The sequence below is a fragment of the Canis lupus genome, chromosome 3, assembly GCF_003254725.2.
Source record: "Canis lupus dingo isolate Sandy chromosome 3, ASM325472v2, whole genome shotgun sequence".
Lineage (NCBI taxonomy): Eukaryota > Metazoa > Chordata > Mammalia > Carnivora > Canidae > Canis > Canis lupus.
In genome coordinates this window covers 73771177-73785986 of record NC_064245.1, presented here as the reverse complement: position 1 = coordinate 73785986, position 14810 = coordinate 73771177, and the positions used below count along the sequence as shown (strand labels likewise).

General features: G+C 43.9%; 1 protein-coding gene across 4 annotated transcripts in view; it reads left to right on the top strand.

Moving 5' to 3' along the window:
* The window catches only part of KLF3 (KLF transcription factor 3), a 36493-nt gene that overhangs the window by 5615 nt on the left and 16068 nt on the right, over positions 1–14810 (top strand). For all 4 annotated transcript variants that reach the window (XM_025438323.3, XM_025438326.3, XM_025438327.3 and 1 more), the window contains one exon: positions 9828–9923. In XM_025438323.3, coding sequence (XP_025294108.1) covers positions 9867–9923 — 57 coding nt within the window. In that variant the 5' untranslated portion in view covers positions 9828–9866. Of the gene's footprint in view, positions 1–9827; positions 9924–14810 lie in introns of those variants that run through there.

Genomic DNA, 14810 nt, shown 5'->3' with positions numbered 1-14810 from the left:
ATTATTAAGGGGAGCTGGAGACCAAATGTAGCAAGTGAAGTTGCCCTTCATCTCATGCATTCTGAGCAAACCTGGGGTCTAGCTCCTACCCTGACGTTTAGGAGGTGGGTGCTTCCCGAGGCAGCCCCCTGACCAGAGGACACTGAAGAAAGCTCCCCTTAGAATGGGACATGGGTAAGGTGGTTCCAATCTCTGGAAGGCCTGGGGATCTCCAGGGATGGCCTGTGGCTAGTTCTCAATCCGGTTCAGTGGAGTTTGGCCAAATCTAGACAGAAGAGATCAAATGGACGTTGAGGTCAGTGCATTCTACCCTGGAGAGCGACCTGTGAACAAACTGGGTTTTCCCCCCTGGCCTGTACACCTTCTGTCTACTAACTACTGGGCTTTGAGTCTAATCACTGAAATCCACCCCTTTATATCTGTTCTTAGGCTTTTAGACCGCGGTTCCTTCCCAAGCTTTGCACCCCAAAACTACTCTCCTTAGCAAGTTCAAGCCCCTGTTCCACTCCATTCTCCAAACGAGGGAGGTTTTCTCTGCCAAGCCTCCTGAAGTTTTCGCACTGGCTGCGTTTTAGGTTTTAGAAGATGATGTTCAAGCTAGCTTCGCTGGCCCCTGGGCAAGTTTTCCTTGTGTGCCACCTGGTGTACAGTCATTATAGAGGCCCTTGCCCTTCTTTTTCTCCTCACGTGTAAGAAGGGTAGTTTGACATCCATTCATTTATTCATCTCACAAGTATTTATTGAGCACCTACTCATTAGAGCTAATCTCAAATTATGTGCAGTCATTATTATGCCACAAGGATGGAGTAGGTCCCGAGTTATCCAACCTGAAAAGGCGTTTTGAAATCTTAATTACCCTCTGGAACCTCCCCAGGGCACGGCCCAACATGGGCCAGCAGGTACTGTACACGTCGCATACCCTCTGTATCCAGAGTGATCCCAGTTTGAGAGGATTTTGCTTATAACTCAGTCCCACCGCACGGGCCCCTGAGGCAGAACAGAAAGAGCCCTGGGTCTGCGGGCACACATTTCTGTTCTTGGCTGCAGCTCCAACCAGCTCTGTGAATTTGGGCAAGTCATTTCACCTCTGTTCCTCCATTTCCTCATTTCTAAAATGGGGATGAGGACCTGACCCTTCCACCTTTGTACAGTTATTATGAGGATTTCCGTATTTACTTGGGTAGAGCTGCCAGTTTTTTTCTGAGCAGTTTTATGGACCAATTGCAGGTGCATTGGCTAGGAAGAATAATGGCCTAATTTGGGGCCTTCAGAATGTGTCTTTTGATCTTGCGTCCAAGCGTGCACACTCAGAGTCAGGGTAGGCAGCAGGGGCCAGTTGGAAGGAGGTGGAATTGCTGCTACTGGAGGTACTCTGTCCCTGCCTTCCACATCCCCCGTGGACAGATGTGTTTGCAGACGCGCTGGCCTGCTATTGCTGTCCCTGGTGTAATGTGGTCCTCTGCCGGGGGGTGGGGTGCGGGGGGAGTAGAGTAGGCTGCCGGGGCCACCGGCTTTGCAGTCAGGCTGCTTTGGGTTCAAAACCTGGCTGTACAACTTAACAGCTGTGTGATCCTGGGGCAGATTGCTTTACCTCTTTGTTCCGTAGTTCTCCTAAGTGATAGGAAACTGGTACCCACCCACCCGATAGGCATCAGTGACACAGTCCATGTAAAGAACAGCACCTGGAGACCACCAGTCATGAAGGTGGTGATGATTTGCAGGAAACCTGTGACATCACGTAGCCCTTTGCTTTCCTTTGCTTTCCTTGGTCAATAGAAGTATCCTGAAAAAGCAAAACAAAACAAAGAAAACCCTCCAAACACACACTCTCTTTCTCACTCTCTCTCTCCTCATGGAAAATTGCCCTGTCTCTTTTTTTTCCTCTTTCTTTTTTTCCTCTTCTATTTTAGGTTTTACAACAGAGAAGAGACATTGACATGAGATTTGTTTAGAAGATCTCTCTGGGTAGCTAATAAAAAATTCTGGGAGGATGATTTTAATAAAGTCTCTGGAGGACCCGTAACAGGCAAGGAGGTTAAGGTTAGGAGCAGTAACTTTTTTTAAAGGAAGTTTGGTTTAACAAGTTTGCTTTAAAGTTAGGGCCCCTCTCCCCTATTAACTTACTTTAAGAGAGAGTTCCAAGTGTCTTCAAAGGCAAAGGGAAAAGGGAAGGCTGTAGAAGTCCTACTGTGGGCTGAGTGCTCTTGGAAGCACCCCTCATGCCTGCCAGAAAACTTCCCTCTCGTGAGCAAGCCTGACCCCCCTTGGGGAAGATGGGAGGGGGCCCCCTCTGCTCCCCTAAGGAAATGGAAGGTGATGCTCCCCATCCAGGTGGTGGTCTGCCACAAACCATTTAACAGGCCCCGCCCGTCTAGGTAAGAAGGGGTGGCCTCAGCTCAACTGGGGCGCAATCAGCTGGCTGCACAGAGTGGAGAGGCCTTGAGCAGGTCTTTGAAGAATTAGGAGGATTTAGATAAGCCGGAAGGGGATGGGGCATTCCACGCTGGTTGCCCAGCATCGGAGCCAAAAATGAACAAAGACATGGGGGTGGGAGGTGGGGGTGGATGGACGGGGCGGCCAGCGTGAAGGGCCCTTGGAGCAAGGGGCAGCTGGTTAGAGACGGGGTGTGGGGAGCATGGGCGCTCGAACCCACTCTGCAAGCCCTGGGCACCCCTTTGGAGGAAGGTTTGCGAGCTTGGGCCAGACCGGTGAGGGCTGGGCTTTGAGAAATGTGGGCGGCAAGGGGGTCAGGATGAGTCGGAGGGCCCAGGGACGCCGTGGGGAGCGTGGTGGAGGGAACCCAGTGACACAGTCTTACACCGGGGGCCTGGCCCCCAGTGGCAGTAGCAGGAATGGAAAGAAAAGTTGGTGAGGAAGACTTGAAAGATGACCTCTAGGTTGGTTTCCATGGCGAATGACCAGAAAATAAGGCACCGGGGAGGTGGGGGGCAGCAGGCAGGCTTTTCAAGGCAGGAGCCGGAGAGGGAGGATTGTGCTGGGGACATGTTGAGTTAATTCTCTCCCATGGCAGTGGCTCAAAATGCTTTCCTCTTTCTTTTTCGTGTACTTTTGAAGGGAGGGGGCAGTATTAGCTCATGGTTTCATATCCAAAGGTCTGGTGGCCCTGTGAGGTCAGCTTTTAATGGAGACTCCTTGGGAGCCCAGGAATTGCCACCACCCTAATGACTCTTTTTTTTTTTTTTAAGATTTTATTTATTTATCCATGAGAGACAACAGAGAGAGAGGCAGAGACAGAGACATAGGCAGAGGGAGAAGCAGGGTACCTGCGGAGAGCCCCATGCGGGACCCGATCCCAGGACCCCTGGATCACGACCTGCACTGAGCCACCCAGACGTCCCTCTTTCTGGTTATTTGTAAGGTCCCAGCCATCCCTGCTCAGGCCGGAATTTCCAGGAACTGGCTGCTGACCCGAGCCAGTTGGTCCCTCCCTGCCTCCCACTCCCTGCTGGGTGGGGCCCCATGGGTGGAGGCCCCTTGGGGGAGAGCGGGGTGGGTCTCCAGTGATAGGGCACCAGCGCAGAGGCAGATGAGAGGCCGTGTGGCCTCACGCAGCCCTTCTGGATTTGATTATATAACGCTTCACGGAAGAGAATTGTGAGGGCTGCGGCCGGCCTTGTAAGATATGTACACAGCAGGATTATTACACAGTATGGGCGTTTTTTCAATTGATCTTGAGTTCTGTGCCCTTCAGACTAAAACACAAAATTGCCAGAGAGCCTGAAGAAGGAAAACAAGCGTGTAACCTTAGTAGGCGAAATGATTTGCATTTGCGAAAATGTCTTTCAGAAAGGTGTGGAATGCTACTAGCCAGGTGGCAGCGTTGAACTTGAGAGTTTACCTATAAAGAGTATGGGTTTGGGTTTCCCCACCCCCCACCCCCCAGCCCTGCTTTAGCTGGGCCTCAGTCTGCAAACGTGTAGGGATTTTGCTTGGTTGTTACCTTTGCACCTGTCCCTATTTACATGCAAAATCAATTGCTTCACTTGGTCTTTTCCGAGGTACAGGGTGTGGACAGAATCTTATCTGAAGCCATGTCCTGTTTGGACAAGTTGGACTCGCCTTGGCAACTCTCCATAGGGTGGAGCAGATGGGTGGAGGCAGGAAAGTAAAATTGGGTGGCTTGTTAGCAGAGAGAGGAGAGAGGGCGGATTGTTTGCTCACTGGATCATTATATTTAATCTAAAACTAAATAATTAACTTCTTTCCATTTACAAAACATTTTGATGCAAAATGGCCAACCCAGTTTGTGAGGGGCAAAGATTTAGAAATGCTCCATGGCGTTTTTTTTTTCCCCTTTCAAACCAACAATAGAAGACTAAGATAGGTGAAAATCATCCAGCCCTAGGAAAATGCGCATTTCCAGGTAGGGGCCAGCATCTGGCTGTTCCGAAAGCAGCCTGCAACCTAAAAATGCCCTCCCACATTTGTTGCCTGCCCCCACCCCACCCCAACCGCCCTGTCTCTGGCCAAGGCAACTGCCATAAAAATGTGACTCCTCAGGAGCTCTTAAAAGCATTTGGGTACAGAAGTGAAGAAAGAAGTGTTTCTTTTGAAAGGAAGTTCAGTTGCAGGGATGTCCCCTGCTTGCCTGGCCTGGCCCTTCTCCTGACCAGGAGTCTCTCTCTCTCTCTCTCTCTCTCTCTCTCTCTCTCTCTCACACACACACACACACACACACACACACGAATTTTTTTTTTTTTTTTTTTAGTGTTTTCTTTTTCCCCAGTTCCTTTGGGGAGTAAATGGCAGTGGTGGGGGGGAGGCAGTACACTTTCTCTTTTAACATCCAAACCCTTGGGAAAATTAAGGGCACTTGCAGATGACGTCATGCTTTGTTCCTACTGTTTTTCTCCTTACACCTTGCTGAGGTCAGCAGGAGACAAAGATTGCTCCGAGGCTGGCAGGTCATTTGGAGTCTAAGGGTCAGGCTGGGTTGGGGGAGGATACTGCAGGGACCCTTTGAGGATCTGAGGAATGAGATTTGGAATGTACCCAAGAAGGGAGAAGGTCAGGAGCAGATCCTGCTGTATCACAAGAAACTTAGCTTCAGACACACACACATTGTGTGTGTGTGTGTGTGTGTGTGTGTGTGTGTGTGTGTGTGATGTTTCTAAGGAAGGGACAATGGTAAGATTGTTTCTATAATAAAACTTGCTCCTGCTTCAAGACAAGCTTCTTTCAAAGGAGGTTTGGTGACATCATAGGCTCCTCTTACATCAAGAGTTGTGCTTATTTCTGAGCTCTGCAGCTCATTTGTATCCTCCTAAATCAGCTGTTGAGTAGGCCTCCTGGTGGACTGGATGAGTGTGAGATGGAACTGCATTCCTTCTGAAACTTTATGTAAATGATTTTCACCAAAGCTTTTAAATACCTAAATCACACGTTTTTGCATTTTGACAAAAAAATCTGACCCATGTCTTAACTTGGGAAAAGTCAGAAGTGTAAGTAGAGAGAGTGAAGGGAAATGTGTTTCTTCTCTTTGGAGAAAAAATTCAGTCGGATGGCTCTTCCCAGCAAAATAACCCAGTTAGGGAGGGATGACATTTGTTCCGGTTATGGAAAATCATTCTGGCAAGTTCAGTAGGGCTACGATGTAAATGCATTAATGATTGGAAAATAGCTGTTTGAAAAAACAAAAACAAAAAACAGAACCACGTTTGGGGACTTCTCATCTCCGTGGCACCCACAGAAAGTGGTTAACAGAATTCCTGGGCCCGCTTACAACCCACTGGGTTTAAGGACGGGGAGGTCGGCAAACTCCCATTTCCCGCGTGTCCTTAGCCCCTAATACCTGTTGTAGCGCGCCACCTCCTGGTTCTGCTCAAGACTGCGGTCCGTGTCGCGTAAGAGCTTTCCGGCCGCGGTTGTGTTTTATTTAGTGTCCTTTACCGAGGATGTTAGTGTCCCCCGAGCCTGAGCTGTCCACATGGAACAAGATCCACTGCGTTCTAGTTCTTTCAGTGCATAAGTTACTTCTCAGTCGTATGCATGGCACCTTGGAGACTTTGCAGTCACTCCTCCTAGAACCCAAAGACACGGTCAGGACCAGAGATAGGCACAGGAGTTAGTTACAGACTATAGAATTTTTCTGCACATAAATAAACAAATGCCTGATTTGTGTTCCTGTGTTCCATTCTCTTCCTAAATTTGGTTTCTTTCTGGCTTAGCTTCCCTCCTGTGCTTTGATTGAGTTTTAATTCTAGAATTGATACATTTAAACATTGGCACACAGATGTGTGTTTAAAGCTCTCCCACCCCGTGACCCCCTCCCAAGAAGGGCCGTCTGGTTGACAGTTTAAGAGTGTACAGTCTTCTTTGCACGTCCTTCACCTCTTGTTCCATATCCTGTGACTATCGCTGAAAGTATGATCGGTCCTTTTAGAGGCAGCCAGGTCGGGAACGGAATACTGTTCGACGTGCAAATGGACAGTGAGTGAGTTTGGTTCTATTCATAATGATATTTGAATGTTGCAGACTTTGTCCAGCGTTGCGTTGTCTAAGTCTTTCAAAATGAGATCTTCTAATTGTACCACTTCTTTTTCATTCACTAGCTGAAATACTTCTATAATGAGAACTATCACTTCACCAGGGATTGAATTACTCTTGAGGTACAGTTTTGAACATATTATAAACATACCTTCACAATTATTTTTTAATAAATTTTATTAGGAAAAAAATTTATTAGGGCAGATGCTCTATATTAGACTTTACCTTTTTCATTTATGATTTCAAGTTGTGGAGCATTCATTTCCTAAAATTCAGATAAAACATAAACATTAATGAAGCGATTTAAATAACGTCTTTAAGTGATAAGAGATAGAGTAGGTTAATGTGTCATTCATTTCTAAATGGATTTAATAGCCACGGCTCTGGGCATTAGGAAAAGTTGTTAATGGCTTTATGAGCTAAATGGTGGAGTTAGAATTTGAACCAGAGCCCATCCTAATTCCACTGTGTGCTCTTACTGGTAGTGAAGGCTGTAAGGTACCGCGAGGCATACACTTGCTGGGAAGCTATTGCAGTGGTGCAGCTGGGAAGTGGCAAGCCCCTCTGTGAGCTCTCAGGCAGGATGTAGGCTGGTAGTCACTTTTAAACTGAATTCAGTCTGAGTCTTTTAAAGGGCAGAGGGGACCGACCTCTAAAGCCTACCTACGTTAGCAAAGAGACAAATGCTTGACTTTGCTCCTGAAGTTGGAACCAACAGCGTTAGTGCCGTGTACACACCTATGTATATCCAGAAATTGCGTATGTGTTTATTGATACGAACTCTTTACAGGGCAAAGGGTTCTGTTTTGCTTTAAATTTCATAGCTAGGATGCAGCTCTCCTGTTTGAGTCTCAGGACCATGACCGGGGCACCTGCGTGGCTCAGTTGTTGAGCTTCTGCCTTTGGCTCAGGGTATGATCCTGGAGTCCTGGGATCGAGTCCCACGTCAGCTTCCTGCAGGGAGCCTGCTTCTCCCTCTGCCTGTGTCTCTGCCTCTCTCTCTGTGTCTTTCATGAATAAATAAATAAAATCTTAAAAAAAAGAGAGAGAGACCAAGACCAGAGCTCTTTTTGTTATGCACCTGAGAATAGGACTGCTTATATTTAGAAGGATTTGCATCAAGATACCCTTCAGTCAAGTGGATGAATCTAAGAGTAAATTCAATTTAAAAGGCTTGGGGGAAGGGTAGCCATTAAATTAAATTTAAAAGGCTTGGGGGAAGGGTGGCCAGCCAAAGGTCAGGGCTGCTGAATTACCTGACCTCATTGATTTGAGCAGAAGATCTCACATCTTTTGTTTATAGTCTGCTGTGAGGCACTGGACAGTATTTTTTAGAACCATATCCATCTCCGCAGCTGCTTGGCTGGGAACTGGTTAATAATAGATCCTAAGACACAAAAGGGGTTTTCATCCTTCATTATGAAATCATCCATTTTTCACTGGCTGTTGGGGTTTGTTTTTGCTGGCATACATAAGAGGGTATTAGCACCATTGATTTGAGCAGCCTGGTATCAAATTGTGTTCACAGATTATAATACATACTGTGGTGTAGGAAAATAAAATTCGAAGTTAGAGCCTTATGTTGAGTTAATGACGATACTCACGTGTTGTCATGAGACCCAGAACAGTCTTTCTTCAACTGAGCAAGGGAGCACAAGAACGACACAGTATTACTTTTATAATCGTATGTGAAGATTTCGTAGTAAAACCCACAGAGCGTGGATACAACTGCTATTGTGGAGGTGGGGCTGGGGAGTTTTAATCCTGAAATACAGGAGGTAACCTAGAACCAGAGACTTCTGCAGCTTTTTCAGGTAGACTGCAGTCCAGAACTCGTTCACTCTCCCACACAAACCAAAGTGGTCCAGTAAAGACCTTGCCTTCAACCAAAGCTCTGAAGCCTGAAACCAAATTTGGATAGTAGGTGCCTAAAGCAGGTTGTCGAAGATCTGGGTGGGTAGTAGCTGGGCAGTGATTCGCAAACATATGAAATGCAGTTGGATGTTGAGCAAAGTTGAGCAAAAAATTCTGTTTTGTGAGGAAGCAGTTGGCTTGATGTAGATTAGTGCCAGCAGTGAACTAGTACAGAACACAGAAGAAAAGGGAGGGATAACACGAGCATAACAACAGAAGAAGAGAAAGGCCAAATGGGATTAAGATGGACATTTCCTTTACATTAGGCTGTAGATTAGCTTATTTCCTAATGAAGAATTGGGAGTGAATACCAAAAAATAAGTCTTCATGTATAAAAAGTGGGTTAGGAAACAATGGGCAGCTTGGGGATGGGGAAGGAGTCAAGACCTCAATATATAGGCATTTCTCTAGAGGAGACATGCAAATGGAAAATAAAAATGGAAAAAATTTGACTTTAACAAAATCAATTTAGAATAAAAATAGTTTGCCAGTTTGAAACTGACAAACTAACCAAGTTGTTTTTTTTTTTTTTTTTTTAAGTGGTAATGCACATTGCAGGTGGGCATGTTGAGAAATGGGTTCTGTTTTATTCATGGAAATAATAGAGCATTTTTGCTGGATGATAGATCAGCTGCTTTGGAAAATGTACATGCTTCTCACCCAAGAATTCCTCCACGTGAGATTTACCCTTACGCTATTTAACAATAAATTAAGGGTGTGCAGGAAGGCATAAGTATAAAGATGCTCACTGCCATCCATAATGATGAACATTTAGAAGCAATCTAAGTGCCCAGTAAAAAGGGATACTTTAAAAAAAAGCTGTGTTCACACAGTGGCACACTGAATTCCACAGTATGGAACCATACTTACTGAAAAAGAAACATTTTTACAATCAGTTGTCAAGTGAAATTATAGGTACTAAATCGTATGTATACTATAATCCATTTTAAAAGAGAGTTTGGAAGGATAAAAACAAAGTTATGAATGGTGGTTGGTTCTAGGTTTTCTTTTTGCCTGTCTTGTTTTTTTCTTGATTTGTCTGTAATGAACATAAGGAAAAATGTTTAACATTCATATATCATGTGAACTGATGGTGAATTGCACAGCAATGTTATGCAAGCTTTGCTGCTCAGGAGGGACTGTACATATTGTTCCAGAAAATGTCAGGGTTTATGTATTGGAGTTAGAAATGCCAGTTGGCTCTCATCTACTTATGACCGTGGAATCTGGTTTTAATTATATAAAATGGCATCTTTCATAGGTAAGGAAAATAAATTCCAGCCATTCTGGGGCCAGGGGAGAGGAAGGAGCAGAGAAGGGGTTTGAGGAATATTAGGTTTTATTTTTACTCACTTATGTTTAAAGTGACCTTGGGATTTATTTGGACACCTTGTTTTGTTTTCTAGGCTAAACCTCAGAGCACCCTAGAAAGCTTAACTAAAAGAATGCTCATGTTTGACCCGGTCCCTGTCAAGCAAGAGGTCATGGACTCTGTGTCGGTGGTAAGTTTTCCAAAATTGAACACCTCTTCCTATTTACTGCAAGTGGCAATAACATTATTGTGTGTTGTGTTATTCCTTAAAGTTACTCATCACTTGACAGGCATTTGGTAAACGCACTTTTCTCAAAGCCACGGTTGGTAACTGGGCTAAACACCCTCCTAGCACCTTTAATACCATATACCCTTCAATAGATGGGATCCATGTCTCCTCAAGACCAGTACCCCAGGCCCCCCAAGATGTGATCAGCATAGAACTTGGGTCACAGGTGAATCTAGTCATGACAGAAGGAGGTTTATAAAAACTCCTCAGTTACCAGCTTTTTTGTTGGGGCTCTTGGGATTATTGGTTTGCCCCCCTCAAAAAAAAAAAGCCTGACCAGACTGATTTTTAAAAATTAATGTGCATCCAGGATATTAAAAAAAAATCCCATACTCAATGTTTATCATGATTAAGAAGCTTTCAGCTGTACTTTTACAAGAAATCTGCATCAAGAATGTGTTTCTATGAGGTGTTCTTACTCAAGATCACCAACCCAATTATATAGAATAGTTTCTTAAAAATGTTTGTGAATGTCCTTTTCTTTTTCAATACTGGAAGAAAAAAAAATATTCCGTTTTGTGTCCTGTGGTGTTCAGCATGTCCTTCCTGGAGCTGATTAAATAAAAGATGAAACCTGGGGAAGAAAAAAATTCTCAGCCCTGCATCTAAAAATGTATTCGGGGGACACCTGGGTGGCTCAGTGGTTGAGTGTTTGCCTTTGGCTCAGATTGTGATCCTGGGGTTCTGGGATCGAGTCCTACAGCAGGCTCCCCATGGGGAGCCTGCTTCTCCCTCTGCCTACGTCTCTGCCTCTCTCCCTGTGTCTCCCATGAATAAGTAAATAAAATCTTAAATAAAATACAAACATATTTAGAATAAAGCCAATGACAACAGCTTATACTGAGCTGTGCCTGAGTGAGATGGTTGAAGAGAAGGTAACGAGAGAGGACCTAGCCATGAGGATGGGATTCCTTTCCACTATGGAAGAGTCTGTGGCTGGGAGGGAATCTTGTTGTCTTTTTCAACACCTTCGTGCAAAGCCAACCCCTCAGGAAGCTTCTGAGCCACAGGCGGCTAGGAGTTAGTCCAGGGGTTTATAGAGGGCCAGCACTGGTGCTGTGCTATGGAAGTGGGACAGGGGCGGTGACAGAGAGGGGTCCAGGGACTTCCAGGCAGGGAGTGGTTTGGACTCCTGGCGATCGGATGGGCCAATAGGAAATAACAGGGCAAGGCTCCCACTCTGCCTTGCTCTTTTCTTCCATGGGCTTGGAAAATAGTCACAAGGGGAAAAACTTGGCCGAGTTGTGTATCTGAAGGTTGGTAATGACACGCTTGCAAAATTAGATCATCCTTATGCATCGGCCGCTGAGGCTCCTGCCAAAAATGTTTATACAAGACACAGGGGTCACCCGGAGGCCCTTGGAGCTGAGTCGCCATGGGCATGACTGAACCAGCGGAGTGTTTACCACTGGGTACAATGAAAAGTGAGGTCCAAGTGGCTTGGAGGAAATAACATTTACATTCCAGCGTGTGAGCTGGATAACCCAAGTGTCTGAAGGTGATAATAACTGAGCAATAAGAACTTCATTAATCAAAAACTAAATTGACTTCTGATGTTATTTGGTGCTGTCACCATATTCATCAGCCCCCTTACCCCAAACTATCGCGTGATCACGTTGGAGGAAAATTGAGCTATAAAATTTCCCTATTAATTATATCCTTGAAATATGAATAGGTTTTTAGTACTGGAGAATATGATTAATTTTATAAATGATGCAGAACCATCTTTGATGCGTTTTAATATTCAGTATACTTCCAATGCTTTTAATCAAGCATGAAAATATGGCTGAAGAGCCAATTTAAAGCTCAAATGAAGATCCGTGTTGCTAAGTTGGTGTGATATAATTAAGTGCAAGGAAATGCACTTGACTGGAAAAAAAAGGAAATAAAATGAATTTGAAGTAACAGATATACTTACAATGCTGTTACCTTACATAAATATGTGAAGTTAAAATATATAGAAGTATTTTTGCAATTAATGGTCTTTTTCTCCTTCACGCTCTAGTTTTCAACTTCGAGCTAACCCTTAAAGAATTTGATGAGATCATTTCATCAAAAGTTAGTGACAGTCCTTACAAATACATTTCTTTTTCTTGATTCAGCAAAACCTCGGTTAACTGGAACATTTGGGTAGTGTGGGGTGTTGATTACTTTACTTTACAAAACTAAATAAAAAGCTTTTGTTTCCACTCTTGAATCTTCATATTTTATCCTTCCTGTCTCTATAGGTGGAGTACATTAAGCCTAATTTATTATTCCCTTGTTCCTCTTTTTTTCTTTTTTAATTCCACCTTTGACCTGAAGGCTGAGTACCTATTTGATGGTATTTTGCTAAAGTTTAGAAAAAATAAGGAAGTGTCATTTCTCTTACTGAAATGTAAGCTTTCGGTACCCTCCTCTGCTAACCCTTGTGCTTTGAGGCAAACAGTAAGGCTTTGGATGGCCCTAATGTGGAACAGCGTAGACCACCACCCCCTCCCCGTGCTGTGGATCTCTTCTACTTACTATCAATGTGATATTGGCAAACCACCAGCAGTTCCCTGAGCCTTTTTTTTTTTTTTTTGTAAAATTGGAAATGATAATATGCAAAATATGAGACGTGAATATACAATGCACATATCAAAGAATTGCTTTTACCAATATATTTTCAAAGAAGGTCGGAAATGAAAGAATTTAAATCAGGAAGTGAGAAAGAAAACGTTTTTTAAAAGTATTCATATTTTATTCCTTTAGGAAGATTACTTTTGGAAAAAAGTGTATTTTTTTCCCCTTCCTTCTTGTAATGAAAATTATCCTCTGACAGACTCTTTACAGGTTGAGGTTTTGCTTAAAATCAGTAGTACCTCTGTTCTGTTTTAACAGAAACTTTCATGACTTTTCTGAGCCTGGTAGAAAGAGAGCTTTCTACTTTAGTTTGCATAGAAGAGTATGACATTTGCTGTTTCCAGAGTGTGTGTTTATAAATGTACCACGCCTTTCTGCAGTGGGAACCCCACCCTTGGTATGAAGATGCCTTTGACTTGCCATTGCCCTGTCACGGATGTTCGCTCGGTTTTCATATTAATAAGCAGTGAAATAGAGACTCTGCCCATGTTTCATGCAGTCAGTCCATCCACTTCAACTGTCTTGTGATGGAAAACTCACCAAAACGATTCCCAGTAAAACAAGAGACGATTAAAGTGCTCACTTAAGTCCAAAGTGGTAGCTTTGGAAAAATCATCCAAGCCCTGTGCCTTTTTCCCCGTCACAATGAAAGTCCTTGTTTTTGAGAATCAAAAGAATTGATGCTATCCATAGTGTAGTAAAAACTTGCTCAGAGTGTGCATTGATTCACTTCATTCATTCATCACGTAAGAGGAGGCCGCCAGCAAAGAAATTACACACGGTGTGGAGGTTGAACACATGAATGTATATTACAACAGGAGAGAACTTTTTGAAAAGCACAACTCATGACCACCCCCAGTGAGGGCCGGAAGATGGGAGAGACCCTTGCTGGAGCCTTGTCTTCAGGCTGCTCTGTTCCAGGATATGAGGCCTCCTCGGGTAAGCTGTGTGCACAGGGGGATTGGTTAGCCACCTGTGGCCAGAGGAGCTTTTGCTGCCTCTTCAACACTTGCCTCCCATTGGGATTTGGGGCTAATGCGGCCCTTATTTGCACTGCTTTGCTAGAAGATAGGAAAAGTCTGGAACGGAGGAGAAGCTACTCTTACCACGGTGTACTCACCTAAGGCACATGCCCAGAGCAAACCCTGTATTGGTCCCTTACACTGTGGAGAACCAGATTGTTTGCAAGCTGATTGTAGTAGCTCATGTGCTCCATCCAAATAATTAAAGCAAACACATCTTACAGAAGGTTCTGATCAACACCACTATGGAAATTTCTAGTGAGATGGTATGAGGAACCACATTTCTTCACCCTTTTACAAGGCCGTCAGACTGGAAATAGTTAATCGTTTACTGTGATGTGTATCCAAATGTGTCTCCCTACTTTTAGCCCCAAAGCCTTGCAAAAACTGCACGGTTGGGTATGGGGGGCCGGGGGGCATTCACTGGGGAGCGAAGTCAGCAGAAAAGTACATAATGTTTATAAAACTTGGCTTTATGTGTGGCTTTCTCTTTTTATGGCTTCAGAAACCTGAGAATATTATTAAATTTGCAAATCTCCCAGGTTCTAAATTCCTACCTTCCTTAAACTCACCCCACAGTTAGAAAAATCCAGCAATGACAGCAATAAAAATGTGTCCTCATTCTGCTTTCTATTTAGCTGCCAATAACTTGGCATTAAAATCTAGGTCATAGGGAGGTCTTTGAAGAATAAGGCTGAAAATAAGGGAGAAGCTACATTTGGTGAGTAGAAACAATTAATGCTGCCTCCCATCTCCTAACTTTTTGTTTCTAATACAAGAACTTTTTGCCCTTTTGAAAATTCTATAAAGTGAGTTAACCTTTAGAACTAGGAGAAATCTTTCTCTCCCCATATTTAATTATTTCTTTAAACCTTTGTTGAACATACTAGAATTTTTTTTGTTTTGTTAGCAGATTGGTGCCTCTTAACATTACCTGTTTTCATATTTAAGTGTAAATATATTTAATATTAGTATGGCCGTATGTTTTGGGCCTCTTACCCTGTGGTGTACTTATGTGTGCCTGGTTCTAAAGGAAGATTCTTTTTCCTCCTTTGATTCTTGATACATAACTCAAAACAATTGTTGTTTTTAAAAGCAACAATTTATAGGGGTGCCTGGGTGGCTTAGTCAGTTAAGCGTTCAACTCTTGGTTTCAGCTCAG